The sequence below is a fragment of the Thermobia domestica genome, chromosome 8 (genome assembly GCF_964235325.1).
Source record: "Thermobia domestica chromosome 8, izTheDome1.hap1.1, whole genome shotgun sequence".
Classification (NCBI taxonomy): Eukaryota; Metazoa; Arthropoda; class Insecta; order Zygentoma; family Lepismatidae; genus Thermobia; species Thermobia domestica.
The window spans coordinates 8252975-8279040 of record NC_137461.1 but is presented as its reverse complement, the minus strand read 5'-3'; the positions used below and the strand labels follow the sequence as shown (position 1 = coordinate 8279040).

At 34.4% G+C, this 26066-nt stretch overlaps 1 protein-coding gene across 1 annotated transcript in view; it reads left to right on the top strand.

The window, feature by feature from the left end:
- The window catches only part of LOC145692677 (uncharacterized), a 1521027-nt gene that overhangs the window by 1451086 nt on the left and 43875 nt on the right, over positions 1–26066 (top strand). The window contains exons 416-423 of the mRNA XM_081768059.1: positions 772–834; positions 4007–4078; positions 11557–11631; positions 14808–14891; positions 17056–17115; positions 22467–22538; positions 23682–23750; positions 25480–25551. Coding sequence (XP_081624185.1) covers positions 772–834; positions 4007–4078; positions 11557–11631; positions 14808–14891; positions 17056–17115; positions 22467–22538; positions 23682–23750; positions 25480–25551 — 567 coding nt within the window. The remainder of the gene's footprint in view (positions 1–771; positions 835–4006; positions 4079–11556; positions 11632–14807; positions 14892–17055; positions 17116–22466; positions 22539–23681; positions 23751–25479; positions 25552–26066) is intronic.

Genomic DNA, 26066 nt, shown 5'->3' with positions numbered 1-26066 from the left:
TTCAACCAATCAGAATCGTGTATTTATCTCCTATGACTAGGGTCAAGCGTGATTTAAACATATGAGTTCTAGAAAAATATTTCTTCACTTAATCACGTTGTTCAATAAAAGTAAGATATTGCTATCCACTATTATATGTCGGTTTCAATTATTTTAACTAACATATTTAGCATACTTATTATAAGTTTAATTAATTTACTTTTAATACACTTGATTTATTGTTTATACTGGTATAGAGATTATTTTCGGAATGACTTGCCGGTTTTGTGTCCAATTCATTTACAACACACACACTTACACATCAAATTTCACAGAACAATTTTTCTTCTTTTCTTTTCCCTTTTCTTCTAACTGTTAATCTTCGTCATCAGATGGCAGAACGATAGAAAAACAGAACACTGTCATATAGCAACTTATACAGAAACTTCATAGAAAAGCAGTTTGGTTCTCTGAATTCCAGCCTTCATAAACAACAGAAATTTTGGTGAAAATTAGAACAGCTACAATAGATAAATAGATAGATACAGTTTTCTAAATAAGAAATACAAACATATTCACTGAGAAGATAGAACAAGCTATAATGTTTTAGATACTGTTTATAGCTTAGTATACACCACGTATTTGTGAAACATTTTTAATTTCAATGAAGAATTATTCTGTCCGTGATAAATTAGTTTATTCCTTGATGAGGATTATTTTATTTTATTTCTAAAAGTAGTTTCAATATTTCTTTGTCTTATGTAACTCTAACGATATGTTATTATTTTCTAGGAACGCGTTATGATTTCATCAAAATGATTATTAATTTTTGGACGCAGATCAAAACAAAATTAGGTGAGCGTTTTAATCATTTTTGTTAAATTATATACTTTTGAGGCAATTTATATTCTAAAATCAAATATGCATGGAAAGGTTTCTACATTCAGTGGTAATTATCCAATTAAATAAAAATAAATATCAGCTATTAAATGTTCAAGAAAGAGAGTTTCTTTTTACATATTGAAACTACAAGAGATTTAAAAAGTATCATTGTACAACATTCTTGAAAGAATTTGGAATTCCTAGAAAGCTAGTTAGATTAATTAAGATATCTTTAAATGAATACCAAGTAAAGTTCGAGTAGAAAAATTCTTGTTCGCGAGCTTTCATGTCAAGAATGGCCTGAAACAAGGAAATGCGTTGAAGTCATTATTATTCAACTTTGTCCTGGTGTACGCTATAAGGAAAATCAAAAATAGCAACTAAGGCTTGTGAGCGTGTGGCCCCCCCTCACTCCCATTCCATTTTAAATTTCCCAGTTACTGTTGGCTGAATTGGAATGAGGCTCTATGTACTGTTCGTCGACGCAAACTGTGTTCTAGTTTTATCTTTTTATAAGTTGGCAATCCTGTGAGTGGTGACTCGTGCTTCCTGTTCACCGAACAAAGGAGGTGCAATATGGTCAAAATGATGCAAAACATAGTTCGTCGAATTCAAACATCATCGAGACTTACTTTTACTGTTTTTAACATTTCAATTATTTTGCTTTAATAGTAAACTCATTTAGCACCTCTCAATATGTATATTTTTTATAAAAAAACATTTACAATTGATATTTTTAAAATATTATTTTATAATGTATAGCGCAAGCTTACTGACGCCCAGTAAGAAGCGCGGGTGTGCTCATTAATGGCGGCGAGCTGAATGGTTCTGTATACATCACGTTCACTAAAAATCAAAAGTTACTTCAACCATTTTCATGAGGATTTTAAATCTAGTTACGTGACATACAAAGGTAACGTCGAAGCAAGTATAAAAATGTAAAATTTGTGTAAAACCAAAGAATATATAAAAACAGCGCTTGACATTCGAAATGGTGAAAAGCAATGATTTGTGAGCATGGAACCTTGAGAAACAAATAGTTGAATGTATTCGCAGTTGAGAAAGAAAAACTAAAACAGAGCCTAAATGATGACCATTGATCAATGAACAAGCATCTATAAAACATTTCATCAATGGGAATAACAACGTGACCCCCCCCCCTAAGCCACCAATTTTTAGTGCAACGAAATTTAGTGTGAATAAGTTGCGTGTGTTAAGTGTTTGTGCATTGTATAATTTAAGTATTAGCCGGCATTTACCATCGATTATTTTCTCAAAAAAAAAAAAAAAAAAAAAGAGAAATTAATAATTCATTATTACTTCTTCGTAAAATTTCTAAACGAAAATTCATATGGGCTTACAATATGGTAGTACAAATTGAGTAAATTTCACAATAATATGTAATAATATTGTATACGTAAGTATCACATAACTTGTGTTTATTGAATAAAAGTTGCACATTGTACATGTTTGGTTTGCAATTGCCTTTACTGTGTGCTCTACACAAATCACTACTGATAGGGTGGATATTCCATCTAACTACTTGTGAATATTTTGTCGATGTCAGCAGGCGTGGCGAGGAAGGTGGGCGCCCGAAGTCGCAACCTCAATAGAGCGTTACATTGGTTCGAGATCCTGCTTGGAGGTTTGCGCATGTTTTATTTTAATGTTGTCTGCTGTCCGGCGAATGTCCTCTTTCCACCAATTGCTGAAATCCACCGCAGGTAAGGCGTACCGAACAAGACTCGAACTCAGAAGGGTATGTGAATTAGCTTATCCCGAATGGGAGTAGGTAAGAATCAAACCCTTCCGGTCATAGGCTTAGAGTTGAATGGTATTTACCAGATTATGGAGTATATTGATTATATATATTTAATAAGGGGCGATAGGAGAACAATAGAAAGAAATGCAGAGGTCTTATTAAACGCTTTCAGGGACATGGGTTTAGAAGTAAATATAGAGAAAACTAAGTAGATGAAAGTTCGTCGGGATCGTAACACAGCAAATTATGGATGCTTTAAAAAAAAATAATAATAATAATACTTTCGATAAAGTGGATACTTTTAAATACCTAGGGTATATATTAGCAGACCAAAACCGTATTCAGGAAGAAAGTAAATGTCGAATAAAAGCAAGGAATTCGTGTTATTATTCAGTTCAAAATCTTTGGTCTTCACGAATTTTCTTGATGAATTTGAAGCTTAAAATATATAAAACTATAATCATGCTTGTTGTTCTATATGGTTGCTAAACATAATGGCTTGGTCTGAGGGAAGAACGTAGACTGAAAATATTTGAGAACAAGATCTTGAGACGAATATTCGGACCCAAGAGGAACGGGAATGGGGAATGGCGAAAACTTCATAACGAGAAATTGCATATTTATACCATTTACAAAACATTGGTAGGGTCATCAAATCTAGGAGATTCAGGTGGGCAAATCATATAGCCAGAATGGAAGAAAGTAGGAAACCTTCCAGTTTTAACTGGAAGTCCAATCGGAAAACAACCATTAAGAAAACCTAGACAATATTAAGATGGATCTCGCAGAAATAGGAATACAAAGTAGAAATTGAAGGCAGTTGGCTAATGATAGAAGTCAGTGGAGAGCTTTTGTGAATGCTGCATTGAACCTTCGGGTTCCGGAGACTATAAAGTTAGTTAGTTAGGATATCTCTACTTCCGATAATAATAAAGGAAAAGATGGAACTTACTTTTTGGATGCCGAATCGCTATCAGAAAACCATTACTTGCCCTCTCTTACAGTTTTTTTTTCTGAAATTGACAGATGGACGATTAACTATATTCTATAAAATTTATACATAACATAGTCTGGAAGCATAAACCACATAGCATAGAAATACATAGCTTAATGCAATCTTTTATACTGTACATTCCTTAATTTTCTAGTAACGTGAATAACAGAATTATTTTATTTTTTTCTATGATAATGCCATCTAACAATTTATAGATTATCTTAACCAAATTTGTCATTAATATAATATATTATTTCCAAATGTTATATGAGAAATACAATATTAAAGAGCTCAGAGTTAAATATTGTTTACCAAAATGCCATTTTTTTACGTTTAATGAAAGCATTTAAATTGCTGAAAGTTATATTTGCTTTTACTCTTTTACTTAGATTCTCAAGAAAGTATGAATGCCTTCATAGAGAAAATGCTTCAGATATGGCAGTCACTAAGTCCTGACAGAAGTAAGTATATACATATTCTAGCATTATTATCGCATTAACTGCCATACTGTAACATGACAGTCACTAAGTCCTGACAGAAGTAAGTGTATACATATTCCAGCATTATTATCGCATTAACTGCCATACTGTAGCATGACAGTCACTAAGTCCTGACAGAAGTAAGTGTATACATATTCTAGCATTATTATCGCATTAACTGCCATACTGTAACATGACAGTCACTAAGTCCTGAAAGAAGTAAGTGTATACATATTCCAGCATTATTATCGCATTAACTGCCATACTGTAACATGACAGTCACTAAGTCCTGACAGAAGTAAGTGTATACATATTCTAGCATTATTATCGCATTAACTGCCATACTGAAAGATGACAGACACTAAGTCCTGACAGAAGTATGTATATACATGTTTATAAATATAAAAACTATATTTATGAAGTAGAGATACTCAACAATTTAATAGAACATGGGTGATATCTGAGCTGGCAGCAGTCAAGTGGCAACAGCAAATTAGGGTTGTTTGTAGTGTGGTGTTAGGGCAAACATCGTACTACATGAGGAGCAGTAGAACGGTAATGTGCAGTGAACTAAGCAGACGATAGCAGTGTAAAATGAACTAACTCTCTGATTTCCAAAGAAGGGGAATTGTTGGTGCTCGTTTTCTACGTGTGAGCCTGACAAAAATGGAAAATGTTGTTTGTGTAGTGAGAACAATTTCCAAAGTGATGACGGATTACAAGATGATGATGGTTCACCTTATTTCAAACCATAAGCCGTGTTTATGTGTGACAGACACCCAAAGAATTCCATAATATGCCGTGTCTCTTCTCAACCATGAAACACAGCAGAGGCTCTGTGATGTTCTGGGTCGCAAATTATGCTTTTAAGTGGGTTATTGTGTTGACGCTTAACGGTCACGTCATTGCTCCTAATTACCTTGTCATTTTACGAATCAAGGTACATCATATGGTACAGATGTTGTTTTCGGGTAATGATGGTAATAAAGCACCCTCTAATACAACTGGAGCTGTTGCGACGTGATTTGAGGAACATTAAAATGAAATTTAACACCTCCCTGACTCTCAATAAATGGACCTAAACATAATTGAGCATCTGTGGTCCGTTTTGGAAGCACAAATCCGACAAAGACTTCCGCCTCCATCGTCTGTTACGAAACTGAATAATGCACTGAACGCAGAATGGTGTAATATTTCACATGCTACTATTCACAACCCATATAAGTTCTTTATGCGTTGCATCAGGGCTCTTCTGAGGACAAAAGATGGTCTAACACCACATTAATGTTATAAGTTTTATTTTATTTTTAGGTTTTTCCATTAGATTGATCAAAATATATCTGTTTTGTCTTCTGATCGTGAATAGATTCGCTTGAAGATCATGCAAATTCCTGTTCGAGAGGTCTCGGGTTCGATTCCTGGTGGGAATATTCCGTCGAAAAGCCTTTTCTGGCAGTCATTCAGAGTGAGGCTTTACTGAATTTTCTCACTCACTGCTTAACATACAGGTCCCACGACACTTCCTTCCACAGTCTTCTCTTCCTTTCCCCTTCTCTGGACGATGTGCCCGTCAAGGGACGTCATCCCACATAGTAACGGAGGGACATCGTGGCTCAGTGGTAGAGCGCTTACCTTTGCTTCGGGGAGTCCCTGGTTCGATTCCAGGCCAAGTTTGTGGTGGACAACATCGTGCCCGTGAGCTTTCTCGCGGCACTCCCATTTCCTCCCACTTTCTGATTCCACCAACTTGAATTAATCATCGTCTCCTTTAGCCTAAAGGGAATAATTGTGGGACGTTAGGCTAAAATATTTCATTTCATTTTTTCCCATGTGAAAGGCTTGAACCCGTAGTGCCGTGGCCAGAAATGTGTATGCATGTGTAAATAAATAAATGGATCAAAGTTCGATCTTATTAGCATTTAGGCCGTTTAATGTATAAGGGAATCAAATCCACTTCTAGTTATTTTGGAGATATTTCATCTTTAAGATCTCTATTTTAGCTTCTTTCAGAACTTAAAAGATTCATGTCTAGATAATGTAAATAAATGCTATAAATAAAAAGTTAACTTCTAAATTTACTTAAGTGTTCCGTACAAACTTTATTTGTATTTTTCTCACAACTTCAGTAGTATGACTTGATTCCCTTGTGTTCTGAATACCCCATTTAAGGCATTTTCTCTCTTTTTATAATTTCATATCGACATGCTGCTTGATGAATGATAAAAGATCTGTTTTCTAAGCTTTATTTAAATATGTTAAGCTTCTACACAAGATACTTAATTTAGTATTTCATATGGTTGTAATGCGCCGCTATTCTAGACTTGCACCATAGCGCATTACACGATATGTAAATTGGTAGGGGAAAGTCGGATAGTATCGGACAGCGTATAGTATCGGACAGTGTATAGTTCACTATTTTCGGAACAGGATGGTGACACTCTTTAGCCATGTGTTAGTAGTTCTTTGTGAGGGAAGCGTGGCGCCAACATTCTGAGATAGTACGTTGAAAGGTGTACATGTGGTGCGACGATTTGTAGTTTTTGTGCGGTTTGTGGTTGCACGTACTTAATTTTGTCGACTAATTACAGAAACAAAGTTAAGTGAAATGTGAATTTAAGTAGTTGTACATTTTTGTTGTTGTTTTGTATCCTAATTGGCATTATATCATTGCCTACATTGCAAGACAAATTATTTCAAGACTCTTTATTATCATGCACGTTGGTCGGGTGGTATCGGACAGGGTGTTGGCGGGCAATATCGGACAGCAATATTCGAAGTTTCAATGCGAAATCTTATAGTTCTCTCATGTTTTTCAGATAAAAATGGACAAAAAGAGTGGTAAATGGTCAGAGGAAAATATGAAAACAGCAATTGAAAAGTGATAAGTGGTGGGATGGGTACAAGAGAAGCAAGTAAACAGTCTTCCGTCCCGAAAAGCACTTTAGGTCACAGGATAAGATTTCTTTCCTTTGGAAAAGAAATTCAAGTAAAACCGCCAATGGGTAAATTTCAAAACACTTTTACGGATGAACAAGATAAGTTACTATATAATCTTGTCAAAGATCTGGACAGACAGTTGATGCCTCTCAACAAGAAAAAAATTTTTGAAACTAGCATTTAAGTTCGCTGAACACTTGAAACTGAACCATAAGTTTAACAGAAATAAAGGACTAGCCGGGAAAGATTTTTATTATTCTTTCATGAAGAGACATCCCGATTTAAGTTTGAGGTGCGCGGAGTCCACAAGTTTGCAGCGGGCTATATAGGATTCAACAAGGAGCACGTTGGTATATATTTTTTGACAAACTCTCTGAACCTATGAATAAATATTATTTTAAACCATCGAGAAATTTTAATGCTGATGAAACTGGTGTGTTAGTAGTTCATGAAAATCAGTTAAAAGTTGTGTTTATAAAAGGAAAAAAAAAACAGGTAAGAAAATTAACATCTGGAGAAAAAGGCAAAAACGTAACAATTCTTTTATGCATAAACGCGTCAAGTGATCAGTTTATCCCTCCATTATTTGTGTTCCCAAGAGTAAGAAGGGACAAAGAACTTACGAAAGATGCTCCCGAAGGAAGCCGTATTCGATCCTCAACCAAGCAGTTGGATCAGCAAGGAAGTCTCTGAAATTCGACGGCAAAACAAAGACTGATTGCGTAATTTATGGGGGGAACTTTGATGAAAACTGGATACAGTGTAATTCGTGCAAAGATTGGGCACATGAAAACTGTGAAAGTCTTGAGAGAGATGCATTTTATTATAAATGTGATATTTGCAATACAACATAACAATCTGCAGTTTGTAACGTATGTAAGAAGACATATAAGGAATCTAAGAAGGTAATAACAGATCTGTCCGATATAACCCGCCAGTTTTTTATATGTTGAAAAATTAGACTTTTACATTTTTTTCAGTTTCTCTAAATTTTGTAGTAAAAGTGAAATATGGTTTATGTAGTGTTATAAAGATATGTATAAGGATTGCACATATGAGGTTTTTATTTAATTTCTGATTATCGTAAAGTTGTTACATCACATGTTCCTTAAGTGTCCGATACTACCAGACCTTCCCCTAATAAAGATTTTGGTATGCATCTAATGATATAAACTTTTAAAATATATAAAGTTTTCGAATCGAAAAGATATATATATATTTTTCTAAATTACTTTCTACTAAACTACTTTCTACTAAACTAAGAAAGCCTAAACTACTTTCTATGGTGTTTTCCATCTTGGAATGAGACTCCACTGCTGAAGAAATATGATCATATCCTCAAAATGGGTCTTGAGTCAATTTTGAACTGCTCCTTGAGTGACGAATCTTGGAGTGACAATCCTTACCTCTTAGATTAGGAGGCCTTGGTATTCTACGAACCGTTGATATGGCGATTCCTACCTTTTTAGCGTCCTACCACGGATCCCTTCGTTTAATCGAGGCTCTCCTTCCTCAAGGCTACCACCTGGACCCAGATAGGATAGTTGAAGAAGGCTCTACCAAATGGATAAATATAACAGATACGAACCTTCCAGAAATCAGCAAAAGAGGTTCTCAGGCATCTTGGTACACATCAATAGCAGTACATTTCCATAAACTTCTTTTACAATCCGTTGCTGTTCCAGAGGATAAAGCTAGACTTCTTGCTGCGTCATCTCCCCATGCTGGTGCATGGTTAAATGCGTTACCTTCTCCCCAATTAGGTCTTCACATGTCTAATGAAACCTTTCGAATCGCAGTAGCCCTAAGACTAGGTTCAGCTGTTTGTGAGCCACATCGCTGTCCAGCTTGCGGGGATCAAGTTACCCAACGCGGCCTGCATGGCCTCTCATGCATGAAGAGCATAGGCAGAAACACAAGACATTCATCTGTTAATGACATCATTTCGCGAGCCCTCACGACGGCAGGAATTCCTTCGATTCGTGAACCGTCAGGCTGTTGTCGTTCCGATGGTAAACGACCTGATGGCATGACATTAATACCTTGGATGAGAGGCAAATCTCTAGTATGGGATTTTACATGTTCAGACACATTCGCCCATTCAAGTCTGCCATTGACCGTTGTGAATGCTGGAGAAGTTGCTAGACGTAGAGAGGAAGAAAAGGAAAGAAAATACAATAATCTCCTCGATAAATTTATATTTGCTCCAATAGTTATCGAGACCAGTGGAGCATGGGGTTCTAGAAGCCTTGATTTTATCAGAGAGGTAGGCAGACGCATATCTATCGTTTCTGGAGATGTTCGTTCAGCATCCTTCTTATTCCAACGTATATCCATTGCGGTCCAACGTGGCAACGTTTCGTCTGTTCTTGGTACGTTGCCGCCTGGAAGGGAACTGGAGAAGGTGTTTCTTCTCTAGTACAACAGAAACAAGCGAACAATAGAATAATAAAAATAATATATCAACGTTCAGAGAATTTTTTCATATATATTATATTGTTATCCATTGTTTCTAAATACCACAATTATATTATTTGATGTTTTCACATTGATCTGATTGTTACATTCATATAAACATTATATTGAAAAAAAAAACTTAATGATATAATATTTCGAAATTATTTACTGTTACATTTTAAATTTATAATATAACTGTTTTCTTAATACATTGATGTTGCAAATAATATATTACTGTGAGTATCACATTATGATTTTGTAACAACGACCAGACAAATATATGCAAAATTTGTATTATAAAAACATTGTTTCAACAATTAGATTTAATAAATGAAATATATATATATATATATATATATATATATATAATATAGATATAAAATAAAGTATGTAAGAATGAGTGAAAATAAATAAAATATAGTAATATATATATATATATATATATATATATATATATATATATATATATATATATATATATACTAGAAAGAAGAAAAGAGAGAAAAGAAATTATATACTTACCACTTCATATTGAATTGGATCCGATGGGAAGAGATGTAGCACGTCGTATACCTAAAATAAAGAAGAGAGATTCATTTATTGGGTTAAGTTCCAAATTTGGGCGTCCGTTTCCATGAAAATTTTTAAAATTTACAGGAAAGATATGGATAATTTAATCGTTTGTGTGCTTGCTAATATATAAGGGTCTCGAAAAATCTGTTTATTTGTTATATATAAGCGGTTATAAACATGGGACTATACGGCGAGCGGAGGGAGCTATTTGGCGCAAGGTAACTGAACAGTTGCATTGTGGGAAAAAATCTAGTATTTATGTTATCAACATGGCGAATGTACAAGGGCAATGAACTAACAGTTTTAACATTTGTGAAGCAATACGTTGATAACGAGTAAAATCTTTTAAAAGTTTGTGAAGAGCACGGATTAATAAACCTAATAACAAATTGCAGAAAATGTGGAAAGGAGATAACAGCGAAAAAACGTGACGAAAGCGGACGCCCAACTTCGGAATAAATGCCCATTTATTTTTTAACAACATATGTATCTATCTGATACAGTAATACGCTGACTGTAATAATTTTGAAACAGACAATAAATAAGGAAAATTGTACTTACCTGGTATGTGTTCTTAATCTAAATGATACCCACTTTATCTATGCCAATTTTAATTCGTGGATTTGAGTTTCTGTTTTAGTCTAGGATATACAGTATATATGTATGTTGAGTTGATTTGGGGTTTAACGTCCCGTTCAGCAGCGAGGCTATATGAGACGTGGACCTACTGATTAACGTGGAATCCGAACCACATGAGCTCCCGCAGTATATATGTATGGTAACACAAATTCTATATTTGTGTGATACAGTGTTATAACATATCATGTTGTCCAAATTTTACTTCTCCAAGGAATCGTTCTTCTTATCACTTCGAACTTTTAGGAATTTTCCAGCAAGTGGGATGGCGATTGCGCAATGGACCAACACTTCAAACGTTTCCAACGTTTCGAGATTCTTCATCACTTACAACATACGTTATTGTTGTAGTATTATAATAAAAGGAGTTCCGTATAACAACAATACACATCGATGTTAAGATAACATACCACAACAATTAGCGAACTAGTGAATTAACAACATGCACACAATCCGCGTCACTCGGATTGTTGCAGCAGAAAGCAAAAGTACAAGGGTGATTGGTTTTTTTTTTTTTTTGTCCTGTACATGCTTGTACTGGGATTCCTTGTTTTAGATACATATAACGTAAATAATTTAAATATCTATTATATTCACGGTATTTTGTTTTGATATATTGAATGTTGACATCTTTTTTCTTCGAGGAGATAATCTAAGCAAAAGTTTATTAAAATATTATTATTACGATGGTCGAAAATATGATTATTAAGTTTCTTTGCTAACGTTATGATCAATTTTATATGGTTTCACAATTTATTTCAGTACAATATACTTTTGAAAACTATAACGTTTTATTGTTTACCAAGATAAATGTATGTTTATGTTTTGCACTAACATGGAAATTTTTAAAATTTCAGACAACAAAGAAAAGCAATCAATGTTTGTTAACGAAATCAAGGAGATATTAAACAGAAAAATTGAAAATATAGAAGGTAAGCAAACATTCGACTGACAATTTATAAAGGCTTCTTGAGTGAGAAGTTACACTGACTGAGGTAACTTTTTAAATGCTTTCACGGTATTTTTTTTCTCTAGTCATATTGTTAGACCTCAGTTTTATTTTATTGTGTTTCGTTGATAGAAAATATCATGTTTCTGTCAATAATAGGTACATTTTCAAATGTATCATAATCTTAATATTTCTCCAATTCATGTTGTGTTCCCTTGTAGCTGAATGGTAAGTGTTATGTCTTTGGTGTGAAAGGGAAGAAGAGTGGTTCTCACGTTTACCTGTAGGACTATTTCTTAAGCAGCCTCTCGTCTGAAGTGAGGCGTTCGTCTCAATAAGATAATTAATTGAATCCCTTAGTTCATTAAGAAAATGTATGCATGTGACAAGATAATTAATTGAATCCATTGTTCATTAAGAAAATGTATGGATGTGACAAGATAATTAATTGAATCCATTAGTTCATTAAGAAAATGTATGCATGTGACAAGATAATTAATTGAATCCATTAGTTCATTAAGAAAATGTATGCATGTGACAACAGGTTTGTTCAAGCCAAATTTATTTTTACATGAAAGAGCACACCTTAAACTATTTTTCGAGATAGTTACCACCAATGTTAAAACACTTGTCAAAAATGCTGACTAACTTGTACAAACCTTCTTCAACGCAACATCCCGCTAGTGTCCGGCAAGTACGCACCGTTTTGTTGGAACGCCATCGCCGCGCTAGTGTCGGCACTCCGCGCATGCGCTGCCTCTCCAGTGACGCCAGTATGGTTGTGTTGTCGCGAGTGTACTGTGTCCTGTGATCGTTTACAATGCAACAATTGCTAAACCCGTTCGTTCTATTATCTAGCTTTGAACGCAAGGAACTTTTTGCCGGCTGAAATTCATAATCAAATTGTAGAGACTTACGGTAGAAACCTGCACGGGCCGGGCTTAGGCGGGCCGACACTGATTTCTTTTCAGGTCGGGCCGAGCTGGGACCAATTAATTGCAATTCTCTTTAATAATTATTGACTTTCGTTAAACAATAATTAGAATAAAGGCAAACGTTGAAGTGTGCCCATGAAAAATGTTACAAAACGAAACTTTTGAAATTTATCGGGCCCGAGCGAGGCTTGGACCAAGAATTAAAAAAAAAACTTATCGGGCCAGGCCGGGCTCGGGCCGAAAATTTTCAAAACGTTTCAGGCCCGGGCTGGGTCGGGCTTAGGTACATTTGGGCTGGAATGGGCTCGGGCCGAAAAATTACTCTAACTTATGGTGAAAATGCAATGAATTGTGGCATGGTACAAAAGTGCGTAAGCGCTTTGAAAGTGACGATGACGCATAAAACGCTGTGGAGTTGTGGCTGTCTTCACTGGCGGGATGTTTCTTTGAGGAAGGTTTGGACAAGCTGATTGGTAGAATCTATGTCGAAAAATAGTTTAAGGTGTGCTCTTTCATGTAAAAATAAATTTGGTTTGAATAAACCTATTTTAGTAATTTTCCAAAACGGTACTTACTTTCCGGATACGCTTCGTATATAGAGGAAAACTGTGTCATTAAGTTTAACATAATAGAGAACATTTTGCTTTTACGTATTGCACTTATTATTTATGAAACTTCGTGGAATGCTTTTCCACAATACAGTTGTTATTTCCGCTTGCTATGAACGCAGTATTTATGTTTATCTTACGGCTATTACTATTTCTTAGATGAACATGATATGTCGTTTGCATGTGAGCTATAAGCAAGTTGTATATGGTTTAGTACTTTGATATAGGATAGTAGCAAGGGTATTGAGTATCGTTCACATCGAAGATGATGGGAAGATAAAGGTAGATCTTCAGATGATTTGTAAATTTTCTTAACGATATTTACTGAATTGATTGGAGCTAAACTGATGCTTGGAATATTTTCAGTTGTTCCTTAATATGTACAATAGTGTATATTGCTTAATTTAATTATAATCTAGAGCCCCTTTCAGCAACGAGGCCGTACGAGACGGTGGAACTACACTTTTAAGTGGAATTCGAGCCATTTAATGCGTTCAAAGCTCCAGACTCGCCCAGCGGGAATCGACCCCAGGACTCCGTGAATCAAATGCTTGCGGTAGCCACTAGATCAGCATAGAAGTCTGTATAATATAGACGGCGTCCAATAAGTTATGTACCTAGACAGGAAGGAATGCAGATAGACTCACTTGGTTATCCCTGTTTTTCGATGTTATCCCCATGGAGGTCTATGCACCGTCGCCACGTTGTGGGCAGCGAAGAAATCCGAAAGAAAGTATAGTTTCTGGCCTGCAAACCACTGGAAAACAGTGGTATATCAGGGTGTCTATTGGTCACGAAAGTCACGAATGTCACGAAAAAGTCACGAAATCAGAAAAAGATCATGAAAGTCACAAAAAAGTCACGAAATCGGAAAAAGGTCATGAAAGTCACGAAAACGTCACGAAATTTAGCTTTGGGGTCACGATTTTTTTTTAAAACTGTACAAATGTAAGTACAGATGGGAAAACTTTGTTTTATAAAACGTCAACATTCTCAACCAAAAATGCCTATGGTCGGGTTTAGACGCTACCAAATCGCAAGCAAAGTACTTTTCTACCGCATGGATGAAAATTCGGCCTAATTCGCACCCAAATTCGTTCTTGAAAATGTTACGAAATTTTATGATTTGGCAAAGAAAAGGTCACGAAAAAGTCACGAAATTTAATTTTGGAATTTTAGTAGACACCCTGTATATGGGAAACAGCCTTTTGGAACTCGTTGTCCGACAGGTTTGTTCCTTGTCATCACTTGAACCAGGAATTTGTCCTGTTTCTCCTCAAAGAAGTCCAACAAGTCTTGGGATAGCTGCATCCGAGCGGTGCTGCAACTTCTGCAAATCCATTGTTCGCGGCGTAACACAAACATTCTACTCACAGCCACTCTGTTGCTACGATTGACCTTAAAGTGCGCAGCGGGGTTCCTCCACAGTGGTCTTGGCGTGCGTGTTAGACGTCATTATCCTTCACTCCTCCCTTCCTGTCTAGATTGGACGTCCCTCGTATATGTTATATTGTGTATAGCTCTCTTGTATTATGATGCTGTTGCTAGTGCATATGTTCAATATGTTTCCTTTGATTAAGAGAGGAAAACTTTAATACGTAATTATTCCATTCTAGATGAAAAAATCGTACGCACTTTACTTGTAAAGAAAATGCTCCAAGTTTGGACAAGTGCTCAAGTTTCCTTCAAATATAACAACGGTAAGCATGAAAATACGTGATTTTACTTTTATCTTTAAAATATCGGAATAAATGTGTTTGAAAATCATAAAAATAAAATGTACTAAAGTTTATTTTGATAACATCTTTTAATCTAAATAATATTTCCCGTTTTATAATAAACACTTAAGGCATTAATTAATATTAATAAATAAATTATTAATGTCAACAATTGGGCTACCACTAACCTTCATAACACCTGTTCATTATTATTATTATTATTATTATTATTATTATTATTATTATTATTATTATTATTATTATTATTATTATTATTATTATTATTAAAGCAAACGCCAAAAATATAGGCGGGTTGCGTGCGCAACAAAAAGTGGGTGGAGAGAGCAACAGCCAACTAGCAACCTATGCACTTGCCACATTTACATTTGTCTTGCTCAGTCACTGTCAAGGTTTCATGTTTCGCGCGCGTGATGAAGATTGGTTACTGCAGAACGCAGGCTTTGAGCTGTGGCTAGGTAAACGGCTGTCGTCTGCTTACTTCTGCAACAGGAGGGGAAGGAGGTGGCACATGACAAGGGAGAGTTGACAACAACGAGCTGTAAGGTGCGCGCGCAACCCGCCTATATTTTTAGCGTTTGCTTTATTATTATTATTATTATTATTATTATTATTATTATTATTATTATTATTATTATTATTATTATTATTATTATTATTCAGGTTTAGTGTCCACATTATTATACATTCTTCAAAATAAGAAAAACCTTACAACACACTTCACTTTCAGCAACTAGATAAATATGATTTTCTCTTTACTAGCAAAACTTATCTTAGTAGTATTACGGAAAAGCGATCGTACATTTTTACCTTGATTTGTTGCATGAAATATTCCTACATTTCGCTTTGGATAGTTAGTAACCCTATTCACCAGAATAAATGGAAGCTGTCCGAGTAATAAAGAACGCTGAAATAGGCGATTAGCAGCGAAGAAACCTCAGTCTGTAAGAGCCTTTGCAACGTAACGGAAATAATGAAACAAGTATATATAATAGCTACGCTAACTATTTTCAAAATATTGTAAAACATAAAATTTTGAGGCTCAGGATGTCTAAGGCAATTCCTAGAGACCCCAAAATGCACTGTCATTATTCGTACTTTACTCTCCACTCACGCCCAAAAAACCGATTTCTCTAGAGGCAACTGGTGTTATCTGGCAGCCCGTTCGTACGCTATGAGTGAAGGTGGAGCGAATGGGAATGCACTGATAACTACACAATTCTTGCTTCAGTAGAATAATTAGAGGTTTCTGCTGCGTTGTCGTATCGAAGACCTCTTGAGGAAGTGAGCCAGACTGTATGCAAAGAAGTTAGTGGATGTTTCTAAATACATACAGTTCTCAGAAATTTGTATCATTGAAAGAAAATACTAAATTATAAAAATATCAATATAATTTAGTTTATATTATAATAACTTTATTTTGTAATGCTCTAGGGCTACCGCCGGTAGGCCGGGTAGCCCACAAAATACACCACCGATAGGAAATTATTATGATCTCTATGCTGAAGAAAAAAATCTATTTAAACTTAAGCTTATTTATATATTTTAAATTTATAAATATATTTTTGTCAACGGGAATTGTTATACTTTCCAAAATTGATATGTTAACATAATCATTCGTGATACACACAATTGCAATCAAAACGATAAATATGTATATTCCTGTATTTCTACATATTTAGAAGAATAACACTAATTTAAACAAATAAATTTTGAAATATAAAGCTAATTTACGAAAGAATGAAAACTATAAATTACTTACCTAAATGCGTTCAGTTTAACTTCAGTACTGTCGTTAGTTTGTTGCAACTATCTGCAGGTCAACGTACGACATTTGTTGAAATCAAAATATTTCTTCATATTTTGATACAACTGTTTGTTTTTTTATAACAAAGTTGCGTGATCTAAACACTGTTGATTTTATTTATAGTTTTCATTCATTAAAATATGAGAACGATGTGAATTTTAACTTACTAATTTATCAAAGTTTCTTTTCTCTGAAGTAAAATAATAAATAAATAAAACAATATAAATATAGATATTTCTTTTTAAAAATTTACGTAGTAAAATTACATTTTAAAATTTAAATACAATTTTAAATCCCCTAACAATAAATCACCTTTTTTAGAATACGACGACTGGGATTACATAGATTTTGTATGGACAGAACTGAATTCTCAATTATATGGTAAGCTAATCTACTTGTTCTGTTATTATTAGAGACTGGATATTAGGCAAAATGCCTTTCTTTTAATATGAAAGATATTATAAAAAATAATGTTTTAAAGTGTATATGCGAGGTTATAGTTTCAGTTTAAGATAATTTTATTTTGTCTGTTTTGGCTATTTCGTCTATTCCTGTCTAAATAACTGTTAAACTGGAATTGTTGGGTGTACTGATAAAGTGAATAAAATTTAGACTGTTATGTGTAGTGATAAAGTGCTGTAAAGAATGTATTTCCAAATATACATGGAACACATTCAAACTTCGCTTTTATATATACAGTAAAAGAATATATTAACAAACAAGTATGTTCCTATATTCTTTGAACATTGTCTATGACTTGAATTTATTTTTTAACTGTATTGAGTAATTGATAATTGTATTTATCTTCATTATTTCGAGTTAAATTTTACTGTCTATTTTTTAAATTCTAAGTACATATTTGCCTGTCTATTTTCTAGGTTTCAATGCCTAAACATCCAATCTCTAGTTCCTATCATTCAATATGAATTAATAATTATCAAAATTATAATTTATTAGCAAATATACAACTTTCAGTTATCGTTTCATGACAAAAGATAAAAAATTGTAAGAGAAAAACAAATATTCAAAGTGGTAAGGAATACAACGTCATGACTTTCAATTATAACCTAATTGGAGATCATTTAAATATAAATGTTTATTAGAAAGAAATATAGGTAAAAAGCTAATACTCACCGCAAAAACATATTATTTTTCTACGTAACACTTTCGGATGGCAATAACCGGAGCATTACTAATTCACGTTTGATAGAGAGAGCAAAAGCGATGACTGAACGCAAAATTAGAAAAGCTTATTCATAAAGAGAAACCTGCACTCAATTTAGGTAGACTAGACTTAAATGCGATTTGGAGCGATCTTTTTATCACATATTTCCGCAGGTTGAAAGGAAAAAAAAAACAGTGAACAACAGTGAACAGTGACAAGTGAGTACCCATTAACATGTGTTTATTTTTGACAAGAAGTCGTGTGCTTCATATACAGGATGAGTCAAAATTATGTGAATACTATTTGAGAGAAAGCATTTAGTCAGATGTTTCGTTATACAGTCTCAGCTTGCTCATCAGCATGATTAATGCACATAAACCAACGTTCAACAGTACAATTTAGTGCCCGAACACACATATCGGGAGGGGGGCGAGGTGGCTCAGTGGTAGAGCGTTCACCTCTGGTGCTTAGGGTAATATCCTAGCCCCAGCCAAGTAAACTTTGTGGTGGACAAACACCGTGTACGTGGGTTTTCTCGGGGTTCTCCCGTTTCCTTCCACTTTATTCATTCCACAATTTCATTCATTCTCATCATCACTGTCTCCTTTAGCCTAACCGGCATAAGCGTGGGACGTAAAACTCAAAGATTTCATTTCAATTTTTTTTTTTACACATATCGGGGGATATGTTGGATATTACATCTTTTATTCTGTCCTTGAGTTCTTCGATGTCTCACTTTTGTGCTATACACACGCTCCTTTATCATACCCCATAACCAGAAGTCGCAGGGTGACAAATCCGGAGATTGGGGATGCCAGATCCGGTCCGCCGCGATCTCTCCAACGATTTGGGAACGTTTTTTCAAGATAAGCGCGAACAACACGAGCAAAATGAGGCGGTGCACCATGATGTTGAAAATAACGTTTTCGTCTAAGTTGTAGGGGCATGTTATCAATGGCTAACTCTCGCAGCATTTGCAAGTAGTCATCTGTAGTCACTGTTATGGTTCTAAAGAAAAATAGGCCAATTACAAGAGTAGCGGTTACTGCACAACACACATTTACCTTTGCGGATTGCATGTTTATACGATAACGATAACTGACTTTTCAGTACCATAGGAAGTTGTGTTATGACAATTAAGATAACCACCGGTATGAAAGGTAGATTCAGCACTGACAATCATTAGACTAAGTACCCGGTTGCATCCGTGACATTTTAGCTAGAATCTCACAGCATTTTACTCGTACCTGTTTCTGCCGAGTTTCAACCATTTCTAGGTAAATAGTTGCATGCCAAGTTTCTTGGATAAAATTCGGTTCACTGTCTGCTGTGGAATCCCTGTTTCAAGACTACAACTACTGGTCATTTTATTGAACTCCATAGTATGGCCTCTTGCACTTTAGAAATGTTTAATTCACTTTTTCCAGTTGTAGGTCGCCTCGCATCTCTGCGATAATTGTCTGCTACTGACTCAGTTGCTACAAACTTCTGGTAAATGCGGTAAATTGTTAAACGAGTTGGTGGCCGTAGGTCTGGAAATCGTTCTGCAAAGCATGAACGCACTTCATGAAAGCATGGACATCGACTGCACAACTTCCATTAAGCTTGTAACCACTCGTCTGTGCTCCAATGTGAGTCTGTCAGGCATGGGGCTTCGAATTTTTCACATAATTCTGACTCAACCTGTATTTTAAATCATTTTTACTTATCCATTTTTCTCCCCTATATTTTAAATCCACTTCGAACTGTTTTCTAAGCTGAAGATTGAAAGAGGGATTTCCTAAGGCGCTTCTTAGAAAAATAACCTGGTTTTGCGATGAGTATTAGCTTTTTACCTATATTTCTTTCTGAATCTTATCACTGCATGCAATACATTGATAAAATTATGTAGGTGATTTGAATGTAAATTTTCTAAGTGAAAAACTCAATGAAAGCTTTGAATCTTTACTTCAAACATACAACTTAAATCCCACAATTAAATTACCTACAAGAATAACAAAACACTCAGTATCTAACATTGACCAGATTTTAGTAAATCCATTAGTCATGAATTATGATTCAGAAGTTATAAATACAGGTTTTTCAGATCATGAAGCGCAAATTGTAAAAGTAAACATTTTAAAACAAACACCTGCAACTATAGAGAAACACAATGAAACACCTATAATAACGAGATGTTTTAGTTCAAATAATATTAATTATTTTGTTTATTTACTTAGCTTGGAGACGTGGGATGATATTTATGAACTAACCGATGTGAATGACGTATGTGGGAAAATATATGATACTGTAAAACATAGTTTTGAAGTAACATTTCCAATAAAAAATAATTTTAGTAAAATAAAGAAGAAAAAAAATAAAATGGATTACGCCTGAAATCTTAAAAGCAAACATGGTAAACATACAACTAAATAAAACTAGGAAGCGTTATCCTACCGGGATGAATGAATTAATTTACAGACAACACAAAACTAGTTATAAAAAATTGTTGAAGATAGCGAAACAAAATTATAACAGTAGAAAAATTCTTCAATCACACAATAAAACAAAGGCAATGTGGAAAATAATTAAAGAAGAGCTCAACATGCAAATATGTAGTACCCATATAAATAGCATAATTTATGAGGGCGTGAACATGACAAATCCAAAGGACATAGCAACGTCTTTTAATAAATATTTCACAAATGTAGGGCAAACTCTTATTAAAAACAAAGGAACTAGTAAAACTAACTTATCGGAACTTAAAATTAAAAAATGTGATAAATCTATATTCTTGAAACCAGTAACAGAGAGTGAAATAATCATCATAATAAAACAAATGAAAAATTCGAATTCGGCTGGGTTGGACGAATTATCTAACAATTTAGTAAAAAGTTGTTACAAATATATAGTTAAACCATTATGTTATCTCTCAAATATTTCAATCGCCACAGGAACCTTTCCTGATAAACTAAAGATTGCTAAAGTTAAACCTTTGCACAAAAAAGGTAAACTCAATGAACTAGAAAACTATAGACCGATATCATTGCTACCCATCATAGGTAAAATTCTGGAAAAAATAATGTTCAATCGGGTTATGGATTTCATTAATAAATATTCTATTATAACCAACACACAACATGGTTTCTTGAAAGGTAAATCTACTGAGACAGCAATTTTTCATTTTCTAGAAAACTGCAGAAAGTTACTGGATGAGAAAAAATTATCTATAGGAATATTTTTAGATCTAACAAAAGCCTTCGATTTAGTAAATCATCATATATTGCTAGAAAAACTTAGATGCTATGGTATTAGAGGCTTAGCAAATAAATGGTTTGAATCATACCTTAAAGATCGGAAACAAGTAACTGAAATCACAGGAATAGTTAAAAATAAACTTCAAAAATGTGTGTCAAGTGAAGAAACTATTAATCGTGGAGTACCACAGGATCAATTCTAGGACCACTTCTCTTTCTTCTTTATATAAATGATCTTTCTGAAAATATTAATAGTTCATGTGTGACTTTATATGCAGATGATACAAACATAATAGTTAGTGGGAAAGATGAATGTGAATTATCTTCAAACTGCCAAACGGCAATGAACCAACTTTCAAGTTGGATGAATAAAAATGACCTAATCATTAATGTAAATAAAACATGTGCCTTAAATTTTAACAATGGTAAAAGTAATCAAGCCAATGCAATAATAAAAATAAATAATAAAACAGTTAAATATGTAGAAACTGCTACCTTTCTCGGAGTTAAAATATCTAATAATTTCAACTGGGAACCACATATAGAACAGGTAAGAAGTAAGCTAAGCAAACTATGCTATGCAATTAGATGTGTAAGAGATAAGATTAATGTAAAAACAGCTAAGTGTATATATTACTCAAATTTTCATTCTACAATAAAATGTGGCTTGATGTTCTGGGGAAATGCACCTAAAAGTATTGCTATCTTTAGGCTACAGAAGAAAGTAGTAAGAATACTTGCAGGAGTAAAATGGAACTCTTCTTGCAGAAATATTTTTAAGGAACTTGGAATAATGACTCTTCCCTCAATGTATTTGTTCGAAATATTAATGTATTTGAAAAAACATAGTAGTGAATTTATTGTTAACAAAGAAATTCACAGTTATAACACAAGAAGTAAAGACGACATTCACTTGCATGCACATAGGTCAAATATATACAATAAATCAGTTACGCACAAAGGTACTCTATTATACAATCTACTTCCATCATGTATAAAAAATCAGGTCTCTGTCAATAGCTTTAGATCCAAACTGAAAAGGTACTTGATAGAACATTGCTTTTACTCGGTTGAAGAATATGTAGAAAATAATTCGTATACGTAAAATTAAATGTATAGTAAGTAAATTAGTGAAACCATAATAATCTATATGTAATAATAGTGTGTATGTTTATGTATACTGGTATATATATATAAATGACATGTCCAATTTCGTTGTATGACGATGAACGGATGCAATAAATTATGATTATGATTATGATTATTGTTTACTACAAAATGGAGGCTTCTGTAGCAAACACAGAATAATAAATTAAAATTATTATTTGCAGATGTGAAAATGATTCGTGAGATGTTAGTGAAATGGATTCTTTCTCTATGGCATTCGTACTTAAGTGCAATAGGTAAGGTTTGAAATCATGTTCCTCTCTCACAGACAAGTTTACTGTTCATATGTTCCTTAGAAATAGTTTTATTCTTGAATCCTATCAGTATTTATACGACGGGGAGTCCGAAAATAAGTTTCCGTAGGAGACTGTGGCCAGAGGTGAGGATGCAAGATCAAGAATAGCATGTTACATTAAAGATCAGACATACCTTTATTTATCCACATAAGTATCACGTGCATTGAGACATTTGTCATACCGGTTTACAAACTTCAAAAAAACCTTCCAGGAAAATTTCATGGCTCTGCATACGGAAAAAGCGTCGAACAGCTTCTGTGACTTCAGCATTGTTTCCAAAGCGCCTGCCGCAGAAAATCTTCTTCAAAGCCGGATACAGATAGAAGTCACTAGGTGCGAGATCAGGACTGTATAGTGGATGGTCAAGGCGCTCCCCCCTAAGAGTTGCAACATCACATTAGGCTCATAGACTTCCACGAGGCGGTTATGGATTTCTGCTCCTGATACGACACATGCCCATTCATAGCGGACAACCGCTCGAACTTCCTCCTTTGATCACGACATCAAAACGCACCTTCTGTCAATAGCTACCAGGCTCATATTGAGAGACTCCTCTTTGATTTGCGCAGGTACTGCGACGGTACCATCAGCAGGATCGCGGGCGAGCGATACACACTTGTGTCTGGGTGTGTTGCGCGTGCAACCGCTCTCTTGTTTCCCCCACTACTGTTCGTTTTTCTGGAAGGAAAACGAGAGGGAAGCTTATTTTCGGAGTCTCCCTCGTATATTGAATGTGCGAGATTCAAATTTACTCCTAAACTCGAAAAACTTCCAACTTGGAAAGCGTTTTCTTGTCTGCATGTGTTATTGAATAATGATCTATTGAAAGTCGAGAGTGTATATGATAGGGTTTGCTTTATATACCTATTGTTCACAATAACAATATCAATACATTAAATTTTGATTCTTTGTGCCCAATGTACAGTTTCTTTGTTCTATGTACGATATATACTGAGATATTAATAAGAATTTTGTATTTTCTTTGTCTTTTGCTTAAGTAATTAAACATGCTTTCCATTTTGTTGAAAATAAATAAAATCTCAAAAATGCAATGATATTTTTATTTCTAAATTTTATTTCCAGATGACGCTGACGCACAAGCAGCCTTTACCAAGAAAATAAAGGATTATTACCACACTTTTAGCAAGCAACGTAAGTGCTTCTTTAGAGTTAATGGATAGAAAATACGTTTCAAACTCAGCAGATTACAGACTTGAGACTTTATTTAATCAAGATATATTATTATTTATTTATTCTCTTTTAACATTATTATATATATATTATTTATAGTGTAAGATATAAACTACAAGTACGAATTGATATGGTGTAATAAGGGGGCAGGGGGTTCAGCCTCACGTTTCGAAGTGCAACAAGGCTCGAGGAAGGGGTTTACGTCTTCGTTACGTTCTTCAGTTCTTTCTTATAAATAAATAAATAAATATTTCTATTGCTTTGGGAAATTGCGAATATATAGCCTATATAAATTGAATCATGCAGAAAGGATTCGAAGATGCTACTAGACACCAGCATTAGTGGTGACGAATCCTGCGTTTATTACAATACAATAAAACTACATTTTGTTGCTATTGCCGCATTGCATTTACAACACACGCTTTTCTGGAAATGGTTGTTACCGATCGTAACCATTGCTTGAAAATACCCTTGCCTTCCCACTCGTATCGCTATTTCTCAGATTATTATTTAACACTTTTGATTTGAATCATTATCCACTCTTTTCTTCGAAGGGGTTTCGCATGCGGAACAGAAGAAACTCTTTTTCGTGAAATAATATTTTGCGCGACGGAACGATTCACGATTTGCAGAGCAAAATAAGATATTAAAAGCCTAATTCGTTGGATATTCATCTCGTATTGACTTTTTTCATTTTTGAATTTGAATATTTGTGAAGAAATCGAGTTTATTAACATTCTGGCACCGATTTAGGACAAGAAGAATTTAGAAACGGGTAAACTGAAGTTCAAACTCCAAAGAAGATGCTTGCAATCTTCTTCCCAAGCAATATGTTCCTGCTCTTTCACGTGTGCAGCCACTTCGAATCTGTGGTCGACGAAGAACAGAACTTCTTTGCATCGTTGACACTGGCGAACTTCAAATATATGAAACATTCTGTATCCCGGAAGAAGAGGTTGACATCAATTCTTTAGATCCTGTTTTACCCTCATCTTCTGGCAGCATTTGCTCCTTGCCGATCATCGGTAACCTAAAAGGATGAGTGCGATCTCTTTTAGAAAATGACAGAATGCAGTTTCGAAGAACTAAGACTGGTTAATTAAACAACCTTATGCGGTTGGGTATTACGTTACTACCATTTTCTAATACTTTGATTTGTTGGGGGGGGGGGATAATATACTACAAATACACTAAAATTTGTTGTTCACTACAAATATATTCAGAATACAAGTATTGTATAATGAAAAGTACTGCCATTAAAAATAGATTTTTATTGTAATAACCGCCAAAATAAGCAAAATTGGTGAAAAAGAAAATTCAAAAAATGTTACGTAACAAAGAAGGAAGGGTTAGCCCTTGCGTTACGAAGTGTAAAAAAGAGGAGGGAGGGGATAAAAATTTGTCAAAAAAGCGTTACGTATTATGTGAACGACCCCTAAAGTTACTTTTATTATACTTAAGTAGAGAAAGCCACGATCAACAATGGCTGGTCATAATTAGTTTATGAAATCAAATTTTGATGCTTGTTTCATATCAAGATATGAATTTGTTATTCTCAAAAGATTGAAGACTACCTTGCAGTAAACCATAATTTTAAATTAAATTTGCTTCGTTTTAATTTGTCATAATATTACTTGATGATTAATACCATAAATAGAAAAAGTACTTATAATACATTTGTTACTTTTAGACAATGTGACATCAGAAGAGCTGTTCTATGACTCTGTGCTTGATTTATGGAAGAGTTCGAGAAATGATAAGGGTAAGTGTGACTATTAACACAATTTTAGAAACTTTTTATTTCTGTGTCAAACAGGTTGTACATTTATACTTCAAAACTCAAGCGATAGATATATATATGGTTTCCTTGAGTCTGTGGGAAGCAGCAGGTTTCTGCATGTGCAGGCGGAAACAACTCAAATGTTTCACATTATTATGATTTAGAAAACGATCTATATTTATTTAACATTTTTTAACCTTCAATTACAGTATATTCTTCCATTTTTTCTTGTTTCTATTTTTTACAATATTTGGCACGCCCCTTTGAAACTAATTTATTTTCCAACAGAATCGGAGCTCAATTAAGGTTAAGATAGTAGACGTTGGTGTAGAGGATCCAAATATGGTTTCTGATGGGAGCTCATGTGCTGGGGTCCTACTTTAAGCTTTGGATCCAAGTCTAAACTCGAAACTAACAATCCATTCATAATCGCCAACACTTCCTAGGACCTTATTAATTGCCTTTATTATTAGTGCACTTTGTCAACCTCATTAGTA